Below are 26800 nucleotides of genomic sequence, written 5' to 3' on the forward strand. Positions count from 1 at the left end.
ATACACTAAGAAAAACATGTGCCACAAAGTGTGCTAATTTGCCAAAATGGATATTACTTTGCATCCACATTTATGCAGCACATTTAAGTTGCCTCTTCAGCCACTTATTACACTGGAGAACATGTGCATTGTGGGTGAACATAACACTTTGTGTTCAAATTTTGTACTGCATTTATAAGTGAGCCATAACTAGTGCAACGGACTTTCCCTAATTGATGTCTCTGACATATATAACAAAGACCTACTGTACTAAGTTTCTGTTCGATAAACAGGCCTAGGTTTGTTTTTTAACAAGACTACTATAACTGATTGCAGGGTAAGATTGTAATGTTAACTCTTTCTCATGCAGCAGGATGAGTCTGTATAGTATTTTCCTAAAAACGGATGCCTGTATTTCCCTAATTGCAAATAGTTGCCTTTGAAATATGATTTAATGTACTTTGCAGGGAGTGGAAGGTCTCTGTGGAGTGGGAAAGAGTTAAGGGCAGGTATTACCTGGCATTAGGTTACACCTGTTCACATCCTTCCCACTAGGATACATAGACGTGTTGCAAAGACATTTGGCAAACACATGCAGTCTAAACTTTCACCTTTCTTCCATCATGGCGGGACCAAGAAATCTACTGCTGCTGCAGCTCCTTTTGACTCTCCCTGTGGCATTACATACAGCAGGTAAGCCATGCTTTCTCCTGAAAGCATGATCTGAGTTTAGGAGTAGTTAAATAGTTTGATTGTGCCTTGCACAGAAGCAGCGAATGCCAGAGCAGCGAGTATTGTAACCTTCTGCTTTTATTGAATATTCAGTGGCTTTCCTTGTGCAAACACCAATGTTAATTCTTTTTCTTTCTGTAAATACTTGCGGGCTATTTATAGTCTGGTCTAATATAAAATGTTCAGCGTACATGTGTAAAACATGATATACAAACACCTATGCTCTAATAAAATATTGCTGAGATTATTTATTTCCTGGTAAAAATTGTTTTTTGTGAGTTTCTATTGCTATATCTTTGTATATAAAGAAAGATATTTTTCCCCCTAAACCTGTCTAGATCTGGTTCCCCCTCTGTCTTCCTCCTCCGTAAGCTCATTTACTAATCCATGGAAACCAATCAAGATTTTCAGAGTTAATCAGTGATTTGTTTATGCTTATTTTATTCCAGTGTTAATAAATGATTGATGCTCATATAGCACCATTATGTTTTTGTGAACTTTTTTGTAATAGAAAAGCATTGACTCACATAAGCCACACACAGGAACCGCTACAAACTTATGAGGATAATAAATAATATTCATTCATGAGCTGCTGAGCAACAATCCTGATTTCATGGCTGTCCAACTCACCATCCCAGACTGCTTAGAATATCAGTACATGTATGTAGATGACATCATGGTTTTAGTGGAATTCAGACTGCAAACATGTCTGTGTATGTCATATAATAGACTCCAATACAAGAGAAAATTCAGGGACTGCTGATCTGTCAGTTCGGGAACAGGTTTTAAAGTTGAAAGTTCAGTTAATTAAAGTTTTGTGGCTGAGCCTTTGTGAATTTTGAGGGTAATTACCATCATTTATGTCATTTCTTATAATTGCTTTGATACTGTCTAATTCTCATAATCAAATTAAAAACATGATTAAGAGATTATGGAATTTAACCATGATGAAATTCGATCTGACAGTTCAATACAATAGCCAAACAACAGAATAACTGGCCATACACATGCTTGATAACACTGGCCAATAAAGTCTCTGGTCCAGTCATTGAAATGAGGGAGGGGCCCACTGAGGTTTATAATGCATACATGGGCTGATGTAATTGTTTTCCAAGCAGACTTTCCAGTATACCTGATAACAATGTGTCTGATCTTGAGCAAATTACTGCCAGAATAAAAAAACAGCTAATTGCCTGACCATTTTTAGTCAGCTATACTTTAATGGGTACAAATCATTTAGTTAAACTCAAACAGCCCCCACAAGCCCAATAAATAGTGACTGTCTATGGCATCTTACAGCAGCCGCTCTGGCATTTGTTAGAATCCACAGATTGCCAGTCTGAGCCTGACTTCGTAACTTTTTGGTAAGTACTATTGGCATAGGAAGAAAAAGGATATAGAATCAACTAAATACTAAATATTGTCCTAAAAATGGTATTAAGCCAATAATGGGTGTGTGTTTCTGTAGGCTGGTTGTGGCAACATTAAGCAGATAAAATGCGTTATTTAAACATTGCAAAGTTTGCACCATGTATAGTAACCCGAAAACCAATCAGCAAGTTGAAATTACTGGTTGCTATTTCAAATTAAACATCTTATTAGCTCATATTGGAAACTAGGGTTTTGCCATGTAAATAAAAGAGTTTTTTTTACAATATTATTTTGGAAGTGGCCTGCTTTTCTCTGATATTGGACACTAGACCAAGGGAAAAAGTTTATGACTGTTTAACAATTTGCGGAAACTGGGAAAATATCAGAATTTATTTGCAGGGCTATGGCTAGTTACATAGATGACTGTATGCATTGGTAGTTTCTCTGCTCCTTTAAATGTTATGTAGCATGTACCATAATACCACTCTGTTAAACTATATAGTACAGTATATATATTAGGAACTGGCTCCATGGAGAAATTGGTCCCCTGGATCAAGTTATCCAATATCCTGTTGTTTATATTAGTGCATATTAGGCATTTTAATCTATGCCTGCCTTTTTTGTGACTACAGCTAATCATAAATGGGCCTATAAAAGCTGCTGACCCTTCAGATAACGTTAGCAGCTTATTGGCCCAATGATGGTTACTTCCTGGCTGCCTGCTATCCACCGATATCCTGTCAAGCAAGGACCACATTGGCACATTTATGTGGTCCTCTCCCAAAGGGTCTTCATAGGCTCACATTAAGATCCAATCATTGGACAGGGGCTCAAACATTCAGATCAGCTAGATTGGGGGTCATGGCAAAGGTCTGTTTGTTTGGTGACCTGTGTATCCTGCAGCATAGCCAAGTTTGTGAATAAACATTTTATTGTTTGGAAACGTTATTCTAGACTAGAGAATATCTTATGCACAGTTTATGGATCCAGTGGATCCAAGTGCTAATCCAGGCAGTGAGTGAGGCCTATTAAATACCAGCTGATTTTTAGATGTCAATTGTGTTAAATGCTAGTCCATTTTTGAAGATCTTGTACCCTTTAAATTAGGGGCTTGTATTGAGTGGAACTTTTAGCTTTAGAAACATTTATTTATTTATTTTAAGGATGGGAATTGTTGAGTAAAATATAGCTGATTTGTAAAGCCCAGTGTTTCCAGAGTGTGTATAGTTTTATAGAGATTCCTTATATGACAAACCCCCAGTAGTACAATAACACATTTTCAAGGCACCATACCAAAAAGGGCAAAAAAAACAAACAAGTAAATATTTTATGTAAATACCCAAATTCAAAATTGGTGAACATGTCTTTCTATGGTTTTTATGAAATGTCTGAAAATGACATTTGGATTTCCAAAGTAATGTATGTGTCATGAAGGGACCCTACAATAAAAATAATGCATATGCATTTTCATGTGTAGTAACTAACAGTAAGTAGCCCCTAGAAAGTATATAGCTTTGAAAAATACACATTCTGAAAAAATTCAAAATGGATAATTATATTTTTCTGCTCTAAACTACCAAAGTGCAAATAACCACAAATTATGAATTTACAGCACTTTTCCATATGTCCTTAGGTGCCAACACCTGCAGCCAAAATACATAGCCACATAATGTAGCATGTATAGACCACAACATGGATTTTCATGTCTGACACTTTGGCTGCTCCAAAACAAGAATATTTCCTTAATTTTATGTGTCAAAAGAACTTCAAAAATAAGCACAAAAAATTGTGTTTTTAATGCAGAGACCCCACAAATCTATTGCACACATTTTTGTCTGCAAAATATAAGAAAAATGCAGAGGAATACAATAAAAAAATATCCTCAAAACAATAACTTGAGATTGGTGGTTAAATTCCAGTTTTACCATTCTTGCTCTGCAATAAAGGTTCTATAGGCCAAAACAATCAACACTGATTAAGAGACTCATATTACTTTCACTAATAATGCAATAAAATCGCCAAAAAAGAAAAGTGTGATCAGTTTACACAAGTCTTATTGGGCAATAAAATATTGTTTAGTTAGATAAAAGTGAAAAGGGTGCTTATGTGTTTATGTATGTGTATACCTGTCAAATTGCATGTTGTCTGTGTGTGTTCTATGGGTGTGCAAGAGCTGCCCATCCCAAAAAAGTGAGTGTGAACGTTCTAGTGTAAATAGAAGTATGTGTTAATGCAAACTTTGTATGGTTATGTGTACCACTTGCTAATATTTGTTTTGAAGTGCCAGCGACTGGAGCTCACTTATAATCCAGGAAGGCCTGTTCTAAAGTACTTTTGTAAATTGAGTACAAATCCATGCATCATGAGAGCACTAGAATAAGGATGACATTAGTACCATTATTAGGGAAATTATGTTGTATTGTTACAAATTGTAAGCTGTTGTTCCAAGGCACAAGAGGAGTTGGGCTTGTGTCTTATTTTTGTAAGTGTTGTGGATTGTTTACCGACTGTGGAGAAGCTGCAAATGAAGAATTAAGCCAAAGAGCATAGTCTAAACTCTGCAAATGGAAACATTATTTGTTCATTTGTAGAAATAAGCTTCTGTCAATAAAGGAAGCCTTTACAGCTGCTGTTTAGCCGGTTGGAAAGATTATGTGTACATAGAATGCAACAAGCCATTTTGCTTGGCAAACTGTCCTATTCCTGTGTAGGGTTCTCTAGAAATTGGGCCCCCTAGGTTGGTTGCCCCCAGGATAGGCCCCAGGGAGGGTAACACTTAGTAGTGGGACACCTTGGGTGGTTGGCACTATAAGGGTTAACTGGGATTTAGCTTCCCTGCAGTTCAATAGTTAGGCCACAGGGTGCACACAGTATATAAGGCTGTGCAGCCATGTGCCTTCAGGTCTTTCAGCCTGGGACCCCTCTTGGATAAGAGGTATACCACAGGTTAGCATTAGACAGTTAGAGCGTTGTTATAGACCACTCTAGGAGTGGGAGACAGGTTATTTAGTTGGGCAGCGTGGCCCCGACAGGAGGTGTAATGGATTAAGATCCACCAGCACTCATAGCTGGAGTCAGGGTATAAGTGCTAAGTATAGGAGATTAGCCTAATCCAGGGGTATCTAAGTGGAAGTACCGGGGTGAGGTCTGCTGAGGGGGTGTCCGCTTGGCGGGAGTACCGGGAAGTGCCCTAGAGAGGGGCTTCCGGCGAGAAGTACCGGAGGGAACCCCTAAAGGGAATCATCTGGCGTGTAGTACTGCTAATATCTCGTGGAGAGAGGGTCTCTTAAGGAAGAGGGAGTATACCCTGACTGCCTCATTGCTCCTGTGCATAATCTGCCTGTCTGATACAACTGTACAATAAATAAGTTCCACTGGTTAAACATCAATCCAGTGTCCTGTCTCTGCATATCTGGAGGATCCACCTGCCTGGTAAGCAACTACCCCAGGGAGGGGGCAAGGTGCCAGGAGTGTTGGGAGTCCTCACACTGCAATACAGTATTAGGTCCCAGGAGGGGAGTTATAGTTCATTCTATCCCTATCCTGGGTGGAGGCACGCCAAAGTATAAGAATCAGCTGTTCCCCCAAAGTAAGCGGGGGCTCAGGATCTCTGAAAGCGCCAAGTATAGTGAAAGATCAGCAGGTAGTGCCACATATAATCATAAAGTGGGCTACATTTGGAGGCACTGCTGAGATTTCGAAACAGCAGCAAAAGAACAGCAGGAACAGTGCAGAAGGGCCATAACAGCATTTGGGCCTAGTCTGAAGTGGAAAGCCTGACCTCCGTCTGGATTAAATTTTGGGCACCCTGAATCTGTATCCAGGGAGGGATAATTGGCGCCAAAAGAGCAGAGGAGTTGCTTTGGGCCAATCAGATTGCAGGACTGTGGCGCCAGACAGACCCGGGAAATTCCCAGGAGGGGGAAGTGGCAGAACATTCCTGATTTCGGGGGCCGCCCCCTAGAGTGTTTAGCCAACCGTGTGGCAGAAAAAGTGCGCCAAAGTAAAGTGGGCGCGACTTGGGCGGTGACGTCACCGCGGCCATTTTGGAAAGTTGCCAGAGTGAGTTTGGCTAAGCTAGTGTAAGGAGCTTTAGCAAGCAACTGCGACACCAGCGATGCCCAATTTAAGCAAGCAGCTACTCCCTGGGCAAGGATCCCCAACTATGGCTGGGGCACAGAGACGCACCGCGGTGAAACTGCGCGACACCGGGCGGCGATACATCTGGTCAGGCAGCTTCGCAGAAATGGAGGTGGATGAGTCCCTGCGGTGGATGGTGCCCCTCTGCGGCGGATGCGAGATGGAATCATTCGGCTCCATGAAACACCCAGGAGCGAATTGCGCAACATGTGAGAGGCCCTATTGGAGTGGGCCGTTTGGGGCTGGGCCCCGGGGGGCCCAGGAAATAGAAGTGGACGCCTTGACTGACGCCTGCGACGAGTTATCCTTCAGAGAGGAGGAGGAAGGGACCCCAGAATCACCGGAGGCGGCCGCCAACCCTGATCTGGAGGGGGACCCTTTTGAGCGAGAGACCGACCTGGAAGGGGCCTGCGCTCCCGCTGACGCACAACAAGATACTGCGCCGGTGGTGGAAGCTGCGGCCGAGGAGGCGGTGAGTAACCCGGGGACCCTGAGTGACTCTTGGGTTAGGCCCGACGTACTGGCTGGGGGTGATGCTGCCCAGGCTACTGCCTCTAGGGGCCGGAAGAACCGGCGGGGATCCAGGCGGGGGCGTTACCAGGGCACCAGGGACAAAGAGTGGGAAGAATTCATGGGGCCCCCATCACCAGCCCCCTCTGAGACGGGCCAGGAGGAAGTCCTCGCACCGCCATCCTACTTACAGTCCCTGAGGGATGCCCCAATTGATCGGAGGCCACCTTCCTACCACAAAGGGGGGGTTCCCTCATCTAGTGAATACACTCCAGGGGGTGATGACTCTGGGGAAGAGGCCACAGCAGACGTGGGCCCTATGTTTGCTTCCCCTTCCAGTTTTGTGGCACCTCCCAAAATAAGCCCACAGGAGGAGAAGCAATTTTGGGTGCTGCCTGGACAGGCAGACCCTGCAGTATTCCGCTCCGTGTCCCGAATCCAACGGGTGATAAATTTCAGGGTGCACATGATGTGGGGCTACTATATGCCCTATGCCCCCTTGTGGGTATACGAGAGGATGGGCCATATGCTAGAAGAGTGGGTAGTGGAGGAGATACAGCGAAAGAAAAAGATGCCCCTTAACATCCTCAGTAGTTCAGACAGAGCCAAGCGCAGGCAGGCCTGGAAATTTGTGCGGGCCACTGAGCAAGAATGGTGGTGGGGCCGCACCGTATTAAAACATGCAGTGCAGAGCTGTGGGAAGTATAACCCCAAGCCCCGCTATTTCAGCATAGAGGACACTCTGGAGAGTGGTCGTTCTGTGGAGAAGCCTCATCCTCGGTATTATATCCCATATGAGGATGTCAAGCAGCACTTCACCTACCTCGTGTGAAGGGGGCACTCAGAGGAAAACAGATTGCTTTGTTTGTCCAGTAATTGGAGGCGTGGACTGCCTGCCATTTCTCCCATCTAAAGGGGAGCTGTTCTTCTGTTGAGGGGTAAAGCCCCACCAACGTTATGGCCTAAGGAGGGCCCGACAGCTGCCGGCTGGAGCTGCCACTTGAGTTGAAAATCCCCACCCGTTGGTGGAAGACCCCAGGAGGTGCCGAGCACCAGGGGGTAAGGACTCCCTCAAGGAGGAGGAGGGAGTAGTAAAGGAGCTGTTTAATAAAAATTTCTTTTGTTTTTGAGAAATAATTGTCCTGTGCATTTCTGAGTATGTGTGCAATTTCTTTCAGGAAAAAGGACTTTGGGACTTATACCAAGACTTTGGGGTGGTGGGAAAGGTAAAATTGTATTTACTGTTTCTTTCCCTAGGTATACAGGTTTCTGCGCAGACATTGCGAGGGACTGTGGAAGAAGTAATTTGGTAAAAGAAATGTGTGGGTTAAATGTATATGTTTGGTTAAAGGTATGTCAGCCAGGAGGTGACATTTTTTGTCAAGGGGGAGAATGTAGGGTTCTCTAGAAATTGGGCCCCCTAGGTTGGTTGCCCCCAGGATAGGCCCCAGGGAGGGTAACACTTAGTAGTGGGACACCTTGGGTGGTTGGCACTATAAGGGTTAACTGGGATTTAGCTTCCCTGCAGTTCAATAGTTAGGCCACAGGGTGCACACAGTATATAAGGCTGTGCAGCCATGTGCCTTCAGGTCTTTCAGCCTGGGACCCCTCTTGGATAAGAGGTATACCACAGGTTAGCATTAGACAGTTAGAGCGTTGTTATAGACCACTCTAGGAGTGGGAGACAGGTTATTTAGTTGGGCAGCGTGGCCCCGACAGGAGGTGTAATGGATTAAGATCCACCAGCACTCATAGCTGGAGTCAGGGTATAAGTGCTAAGTATAGGAGATTAGCCTAATCCAGGGGTATCTAAGTGGAAGTACCGGGGTGAGGTCTGCTGAGGGGGTGTCCGCTTGGCGGGAGTACCGGGAAGTGCCCTAGAGAGGGGCTTCCGGCGAGAAGTACCGGAGGGAACCCCTAAAGGGAATCATCTGGCGTGTAGTACTGCTAATATCTCGTGGAGAGAGGGTCTCTTAAGGAAGAGGGAGTATACCCTGACTGCCTCATTGCTCCTGTGCATAATCTGCCTGTCTGATACAACTGTACAATAAATAAGTTCCACTGGTTAAACATCAATCCAGTGTCCTGTCTCTGCATATCTGGAGGATCCACCTGCCTGGTAAGCAACTACCCCAGGGAGGGGGCAAGGTGCCAGGAGTGTTGGGAGTCCTCACACTGCAATACAGTATTAGGTCCCAGGAGGGGAGTTATAGTTCATTCTATCCCTATCCTGGGTGGAGGCACGCCAAAGTATAAGAATCAGCTGTTCCCCCAAAGTAAGCGGGGGCTCAGGATCTCTGAAAGCGCCAAGTATAGTGAAAGATCAGCAGGTAGTGCCACATCTAATCATAAAGTGGGCTACACCTGTAACAGATTAAAAATGCAAAGGGGTCCCTTAGAAGGGAGCCTGGAATAGATGGAGCACTTGAGCCATGGAGGATGGTTAGGGACCCAAGGAAATTGGCAGTACAGGGATCACTTACTTCTGGTATACATACCAGGAGGAGACTCTGTACTACCCTCATGCCCAAAAGAGATTACTGTGGGGATATAAAGGGCCAAAGTAAAATACAGTTTTACCTTAAAGGAGAACTAAAGCCTAACTAAAGAAGTTGGGCAGAAATGTTGTACATTCTGTTTTGGGTTTCTGTACCAGCCCAAGGCAACCACAGCCCTTTAGCAGGTAATATTTGTGCCTCCAAAGATGCCCCAGTAGCTCCTCATCTTCTTTTCTGCTGCTTCCCTGCACATGTTCTGTACTGTCAGTTACTGAGCTTAGGGACCGGCTCAAAATATAGTGCATAAATAGAGTATAAATGTAAAACAACAGTAAAAAGCTTATTAGTAATTAATTCAGATTCTCTTTACATGACAGATCTGAAACCAGGGCATTTGCATCAGAAATTAATAATTATCCCTGTAGCATCAGCTTATGACAGACAACCCTCGTTTTCTGCTTGATAATTTGTAATGAGCCCTAAGCTCAGCTTCTCAATAGCTGCTCAGACCACACTGAGCATGTGCACTGTCCTGGACAGTTCTGGGGGGGGGGGGCAGAATCCAATGGGGAGCTCCTGTGACAACTGTAACGACCTATATTATTACTACTATAGAGATGCTGAAACTTTAAGCCAGTGCAGTCAGTTTATAATATAAAATATGGCATTTCTAGCCATATGCATTTTTAGGGTTTAGTTCTCCTTTAAGGTATGATAGAGCTGCACTACTGGGTGCAGAAAAGTGGGATGAATAAGGTGAAGGTGCAGTTGGGATTTGTGAGGAATCAGTCTGGGGCTGAGCTTGAGGACATGGAAGTACAGTAGACATTAAAGTAGGCTTTAAAATTGGGAGGTGGAAGGCGGTGATAAGTAGAAGAGCTGTACAGAAGTAGCCCTTCTGCTCTATGTTTGTATTTTGGGTGCATTATATAGGGGACTAGTTATGGGTAAATCTGTCCCATTTGGCTTTGCCAAAAAATTTGCAAAACAGATGAAAAATGATTAATTGAAGTCAATACGCATTTTTTGCACACAGCTGGCCTTCCTTCTCAAGTTTATTCTCACTCCAAATGCATTAAAGTCAGTGTCCTATGGTTATACAGATTTAGGGGGAATCCATACCACTGAACATTGCAGCTGTCAATACAAATATATCAAATAACATAGCCCTATGTTATACTGTTTCATATAAATAAAGCCTTTTTCATGAAATATATATTTTGCAAATAGTGTGTGCCATATTTAAAATTCTCCAAAAATTTAAGAATTTTACCAAACAAATATATATCACTAAATATTACCTTGAGCCATCATTTTGTGATTGTTGGTAAGCTTAAGTATTAGTTCAAAACATAGTTTAAAACAATTTCAAGCATTTTTCACCCTAGTACAGGTATGGGACCTGTTATCCAGAATGCTCGGGACCCGGGGTTTTCTGGATAAGGGATCTTTCCGTAATTTGGATCTCCATAACTTAAGTCTGCTAAAAATAATTTAAATATTGAATAAACCCAATAGGGTTGTTTTGCCTCCAATAAGGATGAATTATATCTTAGTTTGGATCAAGTACAAGGTACTGTTTTATTATTACAGAGAAAAGGGAATCATTTAACCATTAAATAAACCCAATAGGGCTGTTCTGCCCCCGATAAGGGGTAATTATATCTTAGTTGGCATCAAGTACAAGGTACTCAATTATTACAGAGAAAAAGGAAATCATTTTGAAAAGTTCCCATAGGAAGTAATGCTAATCTTTTGTACCACTGCACTAAAGTGTTATGTTGTCTAAGACAGTTCCCTTTTTTGCTGATCTCAAAAAAAAATTCAGTTAAAAAAAATGCAAAAAAAAGTTAATAGGCTTTAAAATAATGCTTTAAATATTTCAGTGCTAGCACAAATGGAAAAAATGACTCTTCATAAATGGAAAAACAAATTCATACTGTTTCATTGACAAGTATTGAAAATATACACATACTGTTTACTGTATGTTAATGTTGCAAAAGACTCATCTTTATGAATAGCCTGTATTTTTGCTACATAGTATAGCTTGTATTCAGTGTGCTAACCCAGAAGGAAAGCAATTTTTTATTTACCGAAGGGACAGACAGAATTATGTGCCGGTGTATTCATATTTACAGAATTGTGCCCAATAGGCACACAATGAACACACAAATCAGAGGAAAAGGCAACTATCCTTAGGCCACAAACAACCATCAGATATATTTACTAACTTCAGCCCACAATAAAATATAGGACTCCGTGCGTACACACAACATCAAGATTGTTCCTAATGTCTTAAAAACAGAAATATTTTAGCCTGCATATTTTTCTAACTGGCCATAGTTATCTGCTTCTTTGGCAGATTTAATGACCAAACACCTAGACGAGAGTGGGCTGTTTTGAATATTTAGCCATCATCAGATCTCATGTAAGCCCTGTACCACAGACTGCATCAAATACACATTGTGCAGCAACCAGAAAACTGTAGCTGATGCTTGGAGAAGTCAGTAAATGCAGGGCTATTTGACCCTGCCTCATTAAATAAATGAACCCAAAAGTCAGCAGTTAGACACATACCAGTCTAACTGAAATACTAAGCAGTGGTTCTCAAACCAGGTGGTTCTCTTAGAGATAGTCCCTCTGGGTGGGGCTGGAGGAAGGAAGTCTTAATGCCTAAGGGTGAGATACAGAGCAGTGGCCATAAGTGAGGTAACCCTACCTGGCCCATTTCCGCATGCCCCTTCCTACCCACTTTGATATAGTGCTGGGAAAGGAGTGGCACTTCCTCTTTGCTTCCACCTGAGGAACAGGGTGAATGTGGCTGTAAGTCTGGGCATGGCCCCAGTTAAAAGTGGGGAACAGGGTCCCTTGAATTAGGCATTAGATAGTGGCAGGTGTACCTCCCGTACCAGTATATTCTAGGACTGAAAAGCAGTTAGGGTTGAGCTAGAAAGAGCAGCTCTGAGCTCCAACATAGGAGAAGCCGTTTTGGAGGTATCTCCCAGGCTATATTACCTATAGTTTAGGGATCCAGTGGATAGGGAATCAGAATAGAAAATACCCTGAGGTGATCCAGGCTACTGCGGGGTATTGTAGAGGTGAAGTGTGTTTCCTGCTTAGTGGAGTGTCAGCCTGTACATCACTCTGGATGTGATTTTGTCTGTACCACTTGCCTCTGAGAAACTGTCCTGTGGATGTTCAATAAATGTGTTTTGTTTTGTAGCTTGCAAGAACTGAGAGAGTTCAGTGTAACCCATGTTCTACTGGTACTAGTCCAGGAAGGCAGTTATTGAGCCAAAATAGAGGTTACATAAATAAAAAAAAACACTGCCTTAGTATTCTTGCTTACACCACACCTATAGAGAAGTATAAGCTGTGCTCTATGCCTTGTGGCAGTTTGGAAATGGCATGCTCAGTCTTGCAAGGGAGCTCTGTATTATACAAACACATAAAACAAACATTTTATTTAAATCAATATTTTTAATACCAATATCTTCTGTAATTACCGGTATGCACTTAAAGCTCAGATAAAGAAGCCAATGTAATTTCTTCAATGTTTTTGCTGATAGGCAACCATTATACAGGGTGTATTTGTAAGACTATAGTAGAGCACATTAGGAATTACTCTGTGGGGTAATGGAATGTTCATAGAGTTTAGATTTGATAGAGTTTAAGCAAGCCTGCTTCTTTTCACTGCCTTTAAAACAACATACTGAATAGAATTTCACATGGCATGAAAACATCTACATTGATTATTTGCAATATTATAAAATACCCATGCATTTCCCTTTAAATCTGTGAATCAGAAAGACTATGGGTAAAGTTATATCACCCCACCCATATTTTGTCTCTTGCGTTCGAGAGTATTTGATTACTGGGTAGCTTGGCAGTCTGAAGTGCATAAGGATATTGTCTTTGGTCTGTTATTCTTCTTATTTGTACATAGTTATCCTCATACTGACAACTGACGTCAGCTGTTCTGATCATGTTTCCCTGGTTTAATGCTGTATAACAGGAAGGAGGTTCTTAGAACATTATCTACAGCTGCAAAACATTATGCAGACATTATAAAGAAACATGATAATATACCATATCAAGTTGGGATTCAAGTATTGACACAAGTGCTGGACCCCATGATTGTGATTCTTAAAGCCCACACACAAAGATCTTCTGCCCCTACTCATAACAATGCTGACCTTGGCGGGATTGTGCTCTCTGTATATTCTTTTTTTTAATCAGACATACATGATTTCTCTGATTAAAGGAGAAGGAAAGGCTAATAAAAAGTTAATCTCAAGCTGCAGGCATACCTTCAGTTCTCTCAATAGTGCCCTTAAGTCTCCCCATATTTCTCCCGTTCAGATGATCAGAAGCCTCATAGGAAAAAAAACACACTGAACTCTGTAAAGAAAGCTCCCATAATGCCTCACTCCTGCACCAAGACCAGTGTACATGCTCCGTTTGTTAGACTATGAGGAAGCTTCCTGCTGATTGGATCAGATCCACATTCCTAAAAGGGGGGGGAGTGAGTTCTTAGCATTCTTGAGGGAGGGGGAGTAGGAGAGAGGAGAGAGCTGCGTGTCTCTGGCACAGGAAAACACAGAGACAACAAATCCTGTTTCTTTTGACAGAGAAGTCAGTGCAGCGTTTCTGTGAGTGCTTATGGCTGTATTTACATAGACCTTTCTGATAAAGCTTACTTTAAGAGGAAGCTACAGTTTCCTCTCAATTTGTGGAATCATGGATCTGTGTGTAATAAAAATTTTTTTTTTTTTTACACAAAAAAAAAAATATATATACACATAACATAATAAGCAGAGGGGACACACCACCAAAACAAAAGCTGCCTAGTATTGCAGAATATTTTTGATTTTTTTTCTGCAAATCCTGTGAGTGCTGAGTCCTTTGTTTCTTTATATAAACATATACATATTTTTTGCATTTAGATAGTGTTTATGCACAATTTGATCCAAGTTTTGTCAGAGAGTGGGAGTATTTTCTCTTTAAGATGCCCATACATGTGCCAAATTTCCATGGTATTTGACTGATTGCTCGGGGGGGGGGCAAGTGGATACCAGATGACTGGCCATACACATACAAATATTTAGGGATGCCAAATAAGTGCAGCGATTGGCTATTTAGTTGCCCCATTTGGACTGCTAGCCTGCAGGAGGCTCTGCTTGGAGTAAAACTGTGTCTCCAAAACTTGCCTCCAAACCAGAAATTTAAAAATGGGCACCTACTTTGAGGCCACTGGGAGCAACATCAAAGGGAGTGGTACCACTGTCTGGTTTCAGCAGCAATGTATGAACAAGGGACAGGCAGGGGGAAGCATGTAGGCATCTCTCCTCCTGTCCCCTTACTCATCACCCTAACTTGCACACGTTGGGGAGCAGCAGAGGATGCAGGCAGCAACAGGACCCTGTCCATACTGTTTGCCTTTACAGGACCTTAGGATTGCCATCCAGCTGATACTTCACTGGCCTAGCTGGTAAAATAGCAGCCAATGCCAAGGCAAGTATTACAAATTTACCGGCAATGTACTTGCCAGTAAATTTGTAATACCCTCTCATTTCACCTGATCCACCAGTTCATGTTTCAACTTACCTGTCCCCATTGTCAAAAATCTGACTACAATCCACATCTTTACGTCATAGACCTGTCCCTGCAGGTGTTAAGCTTTGAAAAGGACTGCAATCCTACCTGACACACTGATATTGGGCAGTGCTGGGACCAAGGGTTATTTTTTAATTATAACGAAACTTTTGAAACTTAATTGCCAAACCTATTTTAATAGAGACGGAAATGTCAACATTTTGTTTTGCTGCTGTTGCACCAGTAAAACTGGATTTTTTTCTCTCTGGCAAATTCTTAGTTTCTTAGTTTAGTTACCTTAATCCCATGTTAAATAGAGCCTGTAAACAAATCAATATATGACTATGTCTTATGAAAAGCATGTACTGCAATCCCCCTATTAGTAGGAACTATTTGAGACAGGTGGGCAGAGGGTGGAAATGTACTGCGGACAGAGCCTGCAGTGATTGACAACAAAAGCCAGCATTCCTGCTAGCTCTAAGATGAACTTCCTCTTAAAATGTACATATTTTCCATTGGATTATATGTAATTTTCCATGCAGGCAGTTCTTAACTTACTTGCAGAAATAACAGGAAAACATACACCTGTGATGAAGGCAGCAGAAGTGACATCCATTTGTGTAAGGAATGAAGGGCAATATACATATAAAGACACAAGAGCAATACACTTAAAATGGAAGGAGAATAACTGCAGGAGGGACAACGTTTCCAATGATTTTAGATTGCAGAAAAGGCATTAATTATGAAAGAAGACAGTAAGAAAAATGTATGCTAAACCAAAAAAAGGGTTGGGAGGCAGTGGAAAACAAGTGGAAAGCAAAAAAGAATATTGGAGTGGAAGGAAAGAACTGGAGAGCGTAAGTTATAGTTAAGGGGAAAATAAGAAGAGAGGAGGAAAATATTAGAGAAACATGCTGAGAATCAAAGATGGATCTTGAAGATGAATCCAATTAACACAGTAAAGATGCAAAAACAGAATACAAAGAAATGCAGTAATGTGCTAATGGATAGATAACAGTACTAAAGTGACCATAAGGCACATTGAGCATAGGAAAACAACCATTTTTAAACTAATTGTTTACTTTGTTTTTATTAGCTTCCCTTTAAACTTTGATGTATATTAGTCAGCTGTGTTTTATAGTCCAAATGATAAGTCCAAATGATACAGTATGAAGAGCAGTGATCCCCAACCACCATGTTGCTCGCAAACCCTTTGGATGTTGCTCCCAATGGCCTCAAAGCTTATTTTTGAATTTCTATTTCTATTTCTCTGGTTAGGAGTCAAGCTTTGGTTGCATAAAAACGCAATGTAATTTCCTAACAGAACTTTTTGTAGGCTTCCAGTCAACATAGGGGCTATCCAATAGCCAATTATAGCTCTCATTGGCACCTTAATGGCTCACAGGTAGAAAAGGTTGGGGATCCCTGATGTAGAGAGAGGACAAATTATATACTTTTGTAATATGCATTGTACATTAATGCAAAGGTGTATATCTTTGTTTAGTGAAAGGGTGTACTCTGTGCTTTCTAGGTAGGAGGTACTAACTATGAACCTGCATGTGTCACAGGGAGAGGCCAGCTTGAGCAAATAAATGCTTAAAGTTCCAGTTTTACCTTTTAGATACACTTTCGTTGCAAAATGGAACAGCTATTTCTGTTTCCTTTTTATTAAAGAAAAGATTACTAGTTAAAATATTTAGACCAGGAGATTATTACAAATAATATGTAAGAGTTCCAGAGTTCTAAATAGTATTGCTTAAAGCTGCGATTTGCAAAATTGCAAGAATTTTGTCTGTCTCTTTCTGATGAATGTTTTCTTCTTTAAAACCTTATACTGTATACCCTATTCATTCAGTACAAGGTTTTATCCTAAAAAATCAGCACTGCTGTGGAAAAGTCACAAGCCATTAGTGGACCCCAAAGTCTTAATGTTTTTATCCCATCAGCAATAAAAGTCATAAAGCTCTTTTGAAAAGGATGGCACTATTTAAAGCACTATCTTAACTATGAAGAAAGCAGACACGTGGTCACAGGGCGGGGGGGGGGTGGTACTGTGTAGTTTTGCCACTGATTTAAAGCAAAAAGCCACCACTGGCAACTTTAAGGTCCAATTTATCTATTTTTTTAAGCTGAAAATTTGTCTTTTTAAGTGCAGTTGTCAGGAGCAGCATTAAGCCTGCTGCCTCAGGTAGTAGAGTACCCAGAAGTGTCCCTGATTTCTGTAATGAGTAGTAAAACTACTTTGTAGCCCAGATGTTTCTTCATCCTCCCATAGGAAATTGTGAAATCTTGTCAGGTTTGAGCTACTGAACACATCTGAGTCTTATTTTGTTAACATTAATGTTTTATATATAGGGAAAAGTGAGAACAAAAGTCAAATTTGCATTAGTTATTTTGAAATGAATAAATAAAAAATAAGCTGGAAAAATCTTCAAAATTTGCCAGCTTTAACACATTTTTCTTGTTTCTGTTTTCCTCTGATTTTTAAAAGAAACCACCACAAGTGAAACCACCACAAGTAAAACCACCACAAGTGAAACCATCCTCGCTGTCACTGATCAGTTCAACAGCTCCACTCCAAATATTAATGATACTTCTCAGATCAGCACAACTTCACCAGTGTCCGAAGCCTTCAACACTACAGGGGCAGTCCCAGGTGAGAAAATATTTGTACTTTAAATACTTTTATTTCACTTAAATAATATACACACCATTATGACATTATTGAAACTTTCATTGATGACTGAGAAGAAGTTAGTTTGTTTAACAACAAATCAATGTTCCTTACTTGCCACAAGTCTTCACTGTTAGTCTACCTTAAAAAGACAGCCATGTGGGGGGGTCTGCTATTTCATTTTATCTGCAATAGCAACTGAAATATAAACAGCTCTGTTCCTGGCTCTCCGTGCTGATAACAACACAAAATCTGGAAGGCTGATTATTGCTAAGGAATTTACAATAGAAAAAAATCTTTGGCACACCACTTATATACAGGTATCAGACCCCTTATCCAGAAACCCATTATCCAGAAAGTTCCAAATTAGAGAAACGTCACCTCCCATAGACTCCATTTTAATCAAATAATTCACATTTTTAAAAATGGTTTCCTTTTTCTATGTAATAATAAAACAGTACCTTGTACTTGATCCCAACTAAGATATAATTAATCCTTATTGGAACCAAAACAATCCTATTTGGTTTAATTACTGTTTAAATAATTTTTTTAGCAGACTTAAGGTAGGAGATCCAAATTACGGAAAGACCCCTTATCCGGAAAACCCCAGGTCCTGAGCATTCTAGATAACGGGTCTCATACCTGTACATACTTTCATTGGGTGCTTGACCTCCTCAGTTGCTCCCAAGCCTTTTTCAAGTACCTTTGTGAAGGGAAGAAGCACACCAATATGCCGGCAATGCCTTTAACTCATTTATTGTAGAAACAAACAGCACAAGCTTTCAGGGGATGCCCCTTCTTCAGTGCACCTCAGCTTGTGCTATTTGTTTCTGCAATAAATGAGTTAAAGGCATTGCCAGCATATTGGTGTGCTTCTTCCCTTCACAAAGAAGGAATTTACCTCTGATTTTGTTTCATAAAATATAATACACAGTCCCAGTGGATAGACATTTATTTTACGACCCCTTTAAAGTGGTTGCAGACTTAAAAATAAAAGAATTCTAGGTGACTTTTCTATATTTGTTACAACTTATTTCAAGGTTACTTCTGAAAGCATTACCTGTCTGAACTTTGCTATTCTTTGTATCGGTGGTTAATAAAACCCTCTTTAAGTGCTATGGAACATACAGAATTTTGATTACCATTACTTGTAGTGCAGGATCACTTCTCATTGATATCAAAATACTAATTGTTTGTGCCAGGAAATCTTCAGTACATTCAAGGCAAATAAAAATTACTTTGTTGTAGCTCTGTGGGCAAAATGATGGTTAGACACTTGACCCAACGTGTAACCATTATGTATATGGTGGTGTAATATGCCCATAATATTGATGGTGGCCATGAGTCAGTCTTTTTAAATCTTAAAATATGAAGCTGTAGTCTAGTCAACTAAATGCACAAGCCAAATATTAATTTTCAGTCCTTCACTCACAGATCCAGTAGCACTGCAAACAGAACTTTACTGTATGAGTTTTATGTGTACAACTAAGGCAGTGATTTTTGCTTTATTTAGATAGATATTTAGATATTTAGTTAGATATTTTGGTAACCAAGCAGATACATTTTAGTTAACGAATGGGATTTTTTTTAAGTCTTTTCCATTTTTTATATTTTGCATGTTCTAAATGAATGCTATGTGTTCTCTACTGTGTTATATTGCTGGGCTTGAATTAACTGTTGAATTAAGCGTTTAAGAATGTTTTTTTTTACGCTGAATCCAGTTTAAGTCAAGAAGACCCACTATGAACAGTAAAATACAGGTATGGGACCTGTTATCCAGAATGTTCAGGACCTGAGGTTTTCCGGATAAGGGGTTATCTGTAATTTAGATCTGCACACCTTAAGTCTAGTAGAAAATCATATAAATGTTAAATAAACCTGATAGGATTGTTTTGCCTCCAATAAGGATTTTAGTTGGGATCTTAGTTGGGATCTTAGTTGGGATCAAGGTACTGTTTTATTATAACAGAGAAAAAGGAAATCATTTTTAAAAATTAGAATTATTTGCTTATAATGGAGTCTATCGGAGATGGCCTTTACATAATTCGGAACTTTCTGGATAATGGGTTTGCAAATAAGGGGGCCCTATACCCCTACTGTAATTCTAAAGCTAGAGATTTTCAGTGATTTGATTGCCACTTCCAATTGATTTCTTAACATTCTACAGCCACTCATATTAAATGTAGACAAAATGAACCGCCTGCCGCTAACCACAAAGCACTACCCCTGCTAGGATTGGTGGCCAATAGATTCAGATTTGCTTTTGAGATTATCTCACCTAAAGATTTATCTCTACCTTTACTTTACTTACATGCAAAACATTTTTCCTATTATAGACTCATCAAAGCCCAGTACAACATTTATTCAGAACAGTACCAGCACATACAGTACCCTAAAACCCGAAAACAGCACTTCTAATGCTACAGGTGAGTGACCTAACATGCATTCATGTATCAAAGCAATGACAAATATGAATGACCTGTGGCTGTAACTAATAAATGGGTTTAAGTTAATAAATATGATTAAATATAATTGATTTCCCTCACTTGTTTTTACACCATGTAGATGAATGTTTGGATTTTCTTTATTCCACCCTAAGTTTCTTGTTCAACCACTGGTTGATGCTCTTGCCCATTAACCTCTGCAACATAGATAAACAGAATTGACTGATTTACCCTTCAAAATAGATTTTGCAGTCACCTATAGTGAAAATATAATATGGATGGGAGTAATTATTGTTTTACATGTAGGATAGCCTGACACTACCCGCAAAGCTCTGCTCCCTAAGTTCCAGCCATTCTTGCCTATATATTCAGATGTTCTGGTGAGATTAGATAATATCTCTACTTCATCCTTATTTACATTTAAAACATTGTTGCTGTTGCAGAATCATCAAAATACACTACAAGATTTATTGAGACCAATACCAGCCATGTGTTTTCTACATACACTACTCTGAGACCTGAAAACAGCACATCCAATTCCACAGGTGAGTGACCTAAAATATTATGTATATTAAAACAGTGGCAAATATGACCTGAGAAACATTGTGTTTGAGCTTAATAGCCATAGAAAAGGTAAACATTTTGAAGCATTTTATGCCTTCTTTATTTTTATTTTTTACAGAAGCTAAACAGTTGTATTTTACATTAATAAATATTATACATTTCCTTGACCTCTATTTGCCAGAATAAGTATTATAAAACTTTTATACAGCACCAAAATATTACCCAGCACTTTCCAGAGAATGCTTAATCATTCCATCAGTCTCTGCCTCAGTGGAGCTTATATTCCCCAACACAGATACACACAATCTAGAGTCCCAAGAGGCAAAATGCATCATTCATGACATGTGTGTCCCTTAGTGCTTCATAGATCTATAGAGTACTTGCACCCCTCTCTACACTGCACTCTTCACTGAATGCTGGATGAAAAATCAAGCACTCAGTGAAGAGCACAGCATCAGGATGCACAGCTAGCCTTGTCCTTAGGCAGTAAGGACAGGGCCCAAACATGGGGTGCGTATTTTCTCACACTTGCCTTGCGCCTCAGAATCATGGGCAAGGTAAGGGCAGGAGAAGGCCTGGAATGGGTTTCAAAATAGGCCCTGGTATTTCAAGTATACAGAAACCCAAATAGCCTCCCACCAGCCCACTAGATAGTGACTGTCTATGGCATCTTACAGCAGCCCTTCTGGCATTTGCCAGAATCCACAGATTGCCAGTCCGGCCCTGAGTGGGAGGGGAGGATGTGTGGCCTAACGCAGGTCACACTCCATTCTAAGTGCAGTGGATTGCAGAGGTCTGTGGCTATTTGCGCTATGCCCCACACAGTGGGTAAAGTACAAACCTGTATTTTGCACTTTGCACACTGCATAATGTATTGTAAATAATCCCTTAAACCTTATGGACTACCAGCTTCATACAGAGAACACCCTGCTTGGAACTGAACCTAGCCGGTAAGTTATCCAATATGGTCCACTGAAGGGATGGCATGTTTGGGAGAGAATTTAACTACAACTATTTTTTGTTATTTTAATAAATCATGTTTATGTGAGCTGCCATGGGCCGGGCAAGTGCTACAGCCTATGTGCCTGTTTATGCCCCATGACCAGAAATTGCCAACTCTTTTCTAAACACATTTTCCATATCTGCTTAAAATCTAAACAATTCTGTATGGAGCATGCTAGCAAATCCATTCAGCAAAGATCATATTAGTGTACCATGATGACCAGATGGGCTGTGTGGTTTTATTGGGTAACAAATATACTAAATCTGAGCAATTACTGTTCAGTTTGGCCCATAACAATTGTTGTCAAAATAACCAATGTTATATTTCATTGACTGGAAAAGGTGGATCCACCTATTTCTATTAAACTCCACACAGTCAACTACTCTATTGTTTTTTAAATGTCTTACATGAAATGGGCATTTGCTTAACACTAGCACTAGATGGCAATAATCAGCTATAAAATTACAAATGCCACTGCACGCCTGCAGTCGCCAAACCAACTCTTTTCCTTATACAGTATATAACTGTACGAATTGTCTGTCTTCTTTTTCTCATAGTTATAGGGATCAGAAACTAGTAAATGAAACATCTCTCCCAGGTATTTTTTAATTGAATGCTAGTAATTATATGAACATTAAAAGATATGTCCCTAAAGAACTATTCAGCTTACTTGCTCTTAAATTAAACTGTTTTTTTTTTTTTTATGTTTTTTTTATGTGTTGCGTATTAGATGATGTGACCCCCTGGATACAGTTTTCTAATAGAACATGCTAAACCAAAGAGAGCATTATGTAAAAAAACTTTCAAAGCCCACTTGTTCCCCAAAATGTAACAAACATCCATAAATTGGAATAGAATTTTTGGGTTACCAATTACACTCCCTCTATTGTCTGATATAACAAAGGAGATGAATGCATTTCCATGCAGATATTCCCTGGCAAAGATGCCTCCAATAGCTTTTTTTTTTTTTTCTTGCTGATTCGCTATACATGCTCTGTGCTGCTGTCACTTACCTGAGGTTAGGGACAGACTCACAATGTAAATGTCGCAATACAAGACTGGTTAGTAATTAATACAAGTGCCCTAAAACCAGTGCAATTACTGTGGCATCAGAATTTAAGCCCTGTATCAGCAGCTTACAGTAAATAACAGACAAACTCCATTTTCTGGTTGATCATTTGAGTCAACCCTTAAGCTTAACTGCTTAACAGCTGCCCAGAGCAAACTGAACAAGTGTGCTGCTTAGCATTTTTAGCTCCAGCCTATAAAGAGAAATCTGCGCAGCTGCTGTTGGATGCCCTCCATGAAAGTCTCCAGTGTGTGTCCCATGTGTGAGGACAGGTGTTGCTTGTGTGCCTGCTATGTGGGAGCAACTGCCTTTCCAGAGGGAGAGGTACGCTGCGGCAGGTTGCGCTACATGGGGGGCCATAGCAACTCTTGGGGAAGGGACTTAACTGAGAACAGAGAAAGGGTCTTTGTCTGTCCGGATCAGAGTGTGGGACTGGGCATCTTAAGAGACTGTGCCAGGAGTGGATAGACCGCAAGGGTTCCCCAGGGCAGGATTACTGCTTATCCGAATATTTGTTCCTTTCTTTATTTTATCTATTGTATAAAGTTTATCTTTGCTGCAAACTTGTGTGTTTATTTTCCTAGTGGAATTCCCCTGAGGTGTACTCCTAAGTGCCCACTAGGTGGAGGCACTGCGCTGTAATTCCCAGTTCCTAATACCTGGATCATTACTACTATAGTAATAGTATAGTATAGTACAGACAAGGATGAAAATCCCAGTTTTAGTGAGAAATCACTTAATGCTATAAACAAACACTTTTAGTAACATTTAATAAAAACACCATGTTTCCTATGATTCTAGAGTCACAGATATGGAAAGACTTCACAGAAAACCCTGGGCTGGTTGCTGTCATCTGTATATTTGTCTCCATTCTCGTCATCAGTCTTGTGGTGGTCATAGTAAAGGCATTACAAAATAATGGGCCAAAATTCAAGAAACTGGATGAAGTGCCAATGGTATGTAAAGAATTTGTGATTATTACATAAAATCAGGATGATGATGGATCTGAATGGACAGGTACAAGAAGACAGAGAAAGTATCTACTTAAGATAAGTTTGATAGCTTTACATCAGTTGGTATCTTCTCCTGAGGACCTGTGTACAGCTTTAGGGGTATATTTATCATTCTGTGTAAAACGTGGAGTGAAGCATTACCAATATGTTGCCCAGGGCAACCAACCAGCAATTAGATTTCAACAGTTAGAAAACCAAAGCAGTAAGGTACTGTTTTACTCCACTTTTTATACAGCAAGATAAATATACCCCTATGTGTAATTATAAAAAAACCTGAGGGGGGTTGCACATGGGTGGGTATATGTCCCCTTTAAATATCTGCAGTAGATGTATTTATACAGCAGCTGTAGGGAGAGCTTGGGCTGTCTGACGTTACTCACACGTAGCAGCTAAAGTGAAACAAATGTACCGGTTTTGGTCTGTGAACAAAGCCAATTCATTCATTGCAAAAGGAAGTATGCTCAGATTTGGTCTGAATAATTTGGCTGCTTGCCCTGACCAAAACCAATACATTTGTTTCACGTCAGTTCTTTGAAACAAACGTTTAGTGATCATGAAAGTTGCAGCGCCATCTGGTGTCCATAAGAGGGTATAGAAAACATTTTCAAATGAAAACTAGGAAGATTAGGAATGAGCTGAAAGAGGAGAGAATAATAATATAGAAAGAGAATATTGTTATCCCTACGTAGCTGCTATAACAGCTTCTACTCTTCTAGGAAGGTTTCTACTAGATTGTGGAACATTGTTGGTGGGACTTGCAGCACTTGGTGCAACTGGTGCACTTTATTTTTTAAGAAAGTCTAGCTTCTAGCACTAATGGACAGTAAGAGCTGTAAGAGGGTTTGCTACAATTTGCAACTGAACAGCTACTAAGGGGTCACAGGCTGGACAATCATGCTTCTTATAAATGATGGGGCATGTTCCGGGAAGCTAACACAATTACAGGTGGTACTTGGTAATAGCGATCTAGTAATTGTTACCAGTGGTGTAAGAAGAGAACGCCAGGCACCCCTGCAGAAAAACTTTCTGGGGACCCTGTGCATACTTCAACCCAACCCTCCTCCCCCTTCCCTGTATGATTGTTACTGTAACTCTTACCATTACAACATGCTCATTGTTTTAATCAAATGCAATTGCTTTTTGTGCCATGGCTTTGCCTACATTTTTCTTCAGTTTTTTTAGATTAACTGACTTACATATAACTTGCATGGATTTCTTGCTCTACAGAATGGTATAAATGAAGAATCGCCATTTGCCCACTACCCTCCGAAGTGAGGCTGCTTCTTTTATGGACACTGGTAGGATGCTCCTGCTGCTGATCAGATGACATTTTGCTGTTTGAAAACTGCCCATTTACTGATACATAACATGACATTTCCCACAGGCCTTGCTCTTGCACATGTGGCACAAAATAATTGAGAACTGCTGATTGGTTGCTAGGTATACTGGACCAATCCAAGCAAAAATGTATAATTGAAGCCACATACCTTTTTCAGATGTCTATTTTAGGCCCTGCTGTGCTGGCTCAACACCCAGATATTAAAACCACAGATGAGATAACTTTGGGAAATGCTTTAGAGCTTGTTATATTTTCTGCAATAACACAAACCATTCCCACAATTTCCTACTTTTGTTCCAATTCCCTTAAAAAAATATGATTAGTTTCTATACACTGCCCTCTCACCCTTATCAAGGGCCTCACTTTATGCACTTATGTCTAGCAAAAAAGTCTTCGTACAGTTTTTTTTTTTCTGTTCCAATAAAATATACACTCAAATGGCACATTTATATACCTCTATTATAGTAGTTTAAACAATCTAATGTTACAAATTGATACATAACAAAATGTATTTTTTGTTCTAAAATTGATTGTTATTATTACATAAATAAAATATCAGTTATTTACACTTTTTTTGTTTGACCTCTTTTTTCACACAAACAACCATATGCTCCAGTACCAAAACTACTGTTTGGAAAAATACAATATAGGAGCTATTATCCAGACTGCTTGAGACATGGGGTTTTCTGGATAAGGGATATCTCTTTAATTTGGTTCACCATATTTTAAGTCAACTAAACATTTACATATATGGAAAAAAAAACAGTAAGACTATTTTAATTCCATGAGAATTTATGCAGCTTACCTACTATACCTTACAGGGTACTGTCTTATAATAGAGTAAAAAAGATAATTCTTTGTTTAAATAAACACTGTGGGAATAAGCATTGCCATATTTCTGGATAATGGGTTCCTGGATGTCTTTAGTTCTCTAATAGGAAGCCCCCTAATCACCCTCTTTCTACGAGATCTCATACAGTGTGACAATATTTTTGAAACCTCTTTGCCTGCTTCTGAATACTTGCTGCAAAATCTAGTGGCAGAAATGAGGCGAAAAAGGTGTCGCCTGCCTGGATCTGATTCACAATAGTCTATGCACACATACCCTAGGGCCACACAATTGAATTACAATGAAGGGGATACCAAAAGTCAAGGTGAGGACCATGTAGATGAGCCGATACAGTCCTCAGTCAAACAGAAAAATCAAGAATGCCCAATCGACATGTGGCCCAGACATAGGCAGACAAGCTGCTAAATTGGTTTGAAGGACCCGAATCAGCAGCTTAAATCTGTCTGTGTATGGCCAACTTAAAGCGGCGATGGCACCGTGCATATCACTAGCTTTCATTGAAAATGTCTTTGTTTGATCTAATTTTATGCCCACCAACCAAGCTTAACGTGGCACAGATTGCAATGCCCCTTTTCAGCAGATACTAACTTTTCTTTGTATGTTACAAAACTTGTGAGAAGACTATAACAAAATATGTGAATATCTATGGGTAAATCAGAGTGACCACAGTTGCCCTTACTGTGCAGAGAGCTAGCAATGCTCTTTACATGCCCCCTAGCAGGAGCTTGTATATAGGGCTTATTTAATTGATAGCATCCTTCTTCTTCCCAAAGGGACTGAACTGCACACGGTGGTGTCAGGGTATGAGCTAACCAGAATACTAAACCGTACCCACTATGTATGCTGCAGAGGTCTTCATTGTTTTAAAGGACATGTAAACCCTATAAATCCTTACCATGTCTTAGGGTTGGGCACATATTCCCCACCCAAACTACATGATTTTCTCTGTCTGATCACCCTCCGTTAGCCTTAACTGTCCCATTTTCCAGATTCAAAGATCTGCTTTAACCAGGAGGCCA

At 40.3% G+C, this 26800-nt stretch overlaps 1 protein-coding gene across 1 annotated transcript; it reads left to right on the forward strand.

The window, feature by feature from the left end:
* The first annotated feature begins 527 nt into the window (after positions 1-527).
* xbg100496955 (A-agglutinin anchorage subunit-like) lies at positions 528-25499 on the forward strand. The gene is made up of 6 exons (XM_002937934.5): positions 528-672; positions 17317-17481; positions 19836-19925; positions 20387-20488; positions 23381-23535; positions 24820-25499. The coding sequence occupies exons 1-6, from the start codon at positions 603-605 to the stop codon at positions 24865-24867; spliced, it is 630 nt and encodes a 209-aa protein (XP_002937980.1). The 5' UTR covers positions 528-602; the 3' UTR covers positions 24868-25499.
* The last annotated feature ends 1301 nt before the right edge of the window (positions 25500-26800 follow it).

Source organism: Xenopus tropicalis, chromosome 1, assembly GCF_000004195.4.
Source record: "Xenopus tropicalis strain Nigerian chromosome 1, UCB_Xtro_10.0, whole genome shotgun sequence".
NCBI lineage: Eukaryota > Metazoa > Chordata > Amphibia > Anura > Pipidae > Xenopus > Xenopus tropicalis.

Excerpts from the sequence above, each read along its gene's own strand:
- xbg100496955 (XM_002937934.5), top strand. The coding sequence starts at position 603 with ATGGCGGGACCAAGAAATCTACTGCTGCTGCAGCTCCTTTTGACTCTC. Across the intron at positions 673-17,316 it reads TGTGGCATTACATACAGCAG|AAACCACCACAAGTGAAACC; the intron begins GTAAGCCATGCT and ends GATTTTTAAAAG. Across the intron at positions 19,926-20,386 it reads CAGCACTTCTAATGCTACAG|AATCATCAAAATACACTACA; the intron begins GTGAGTGACCTA and ends TTGCTGTTGCAG.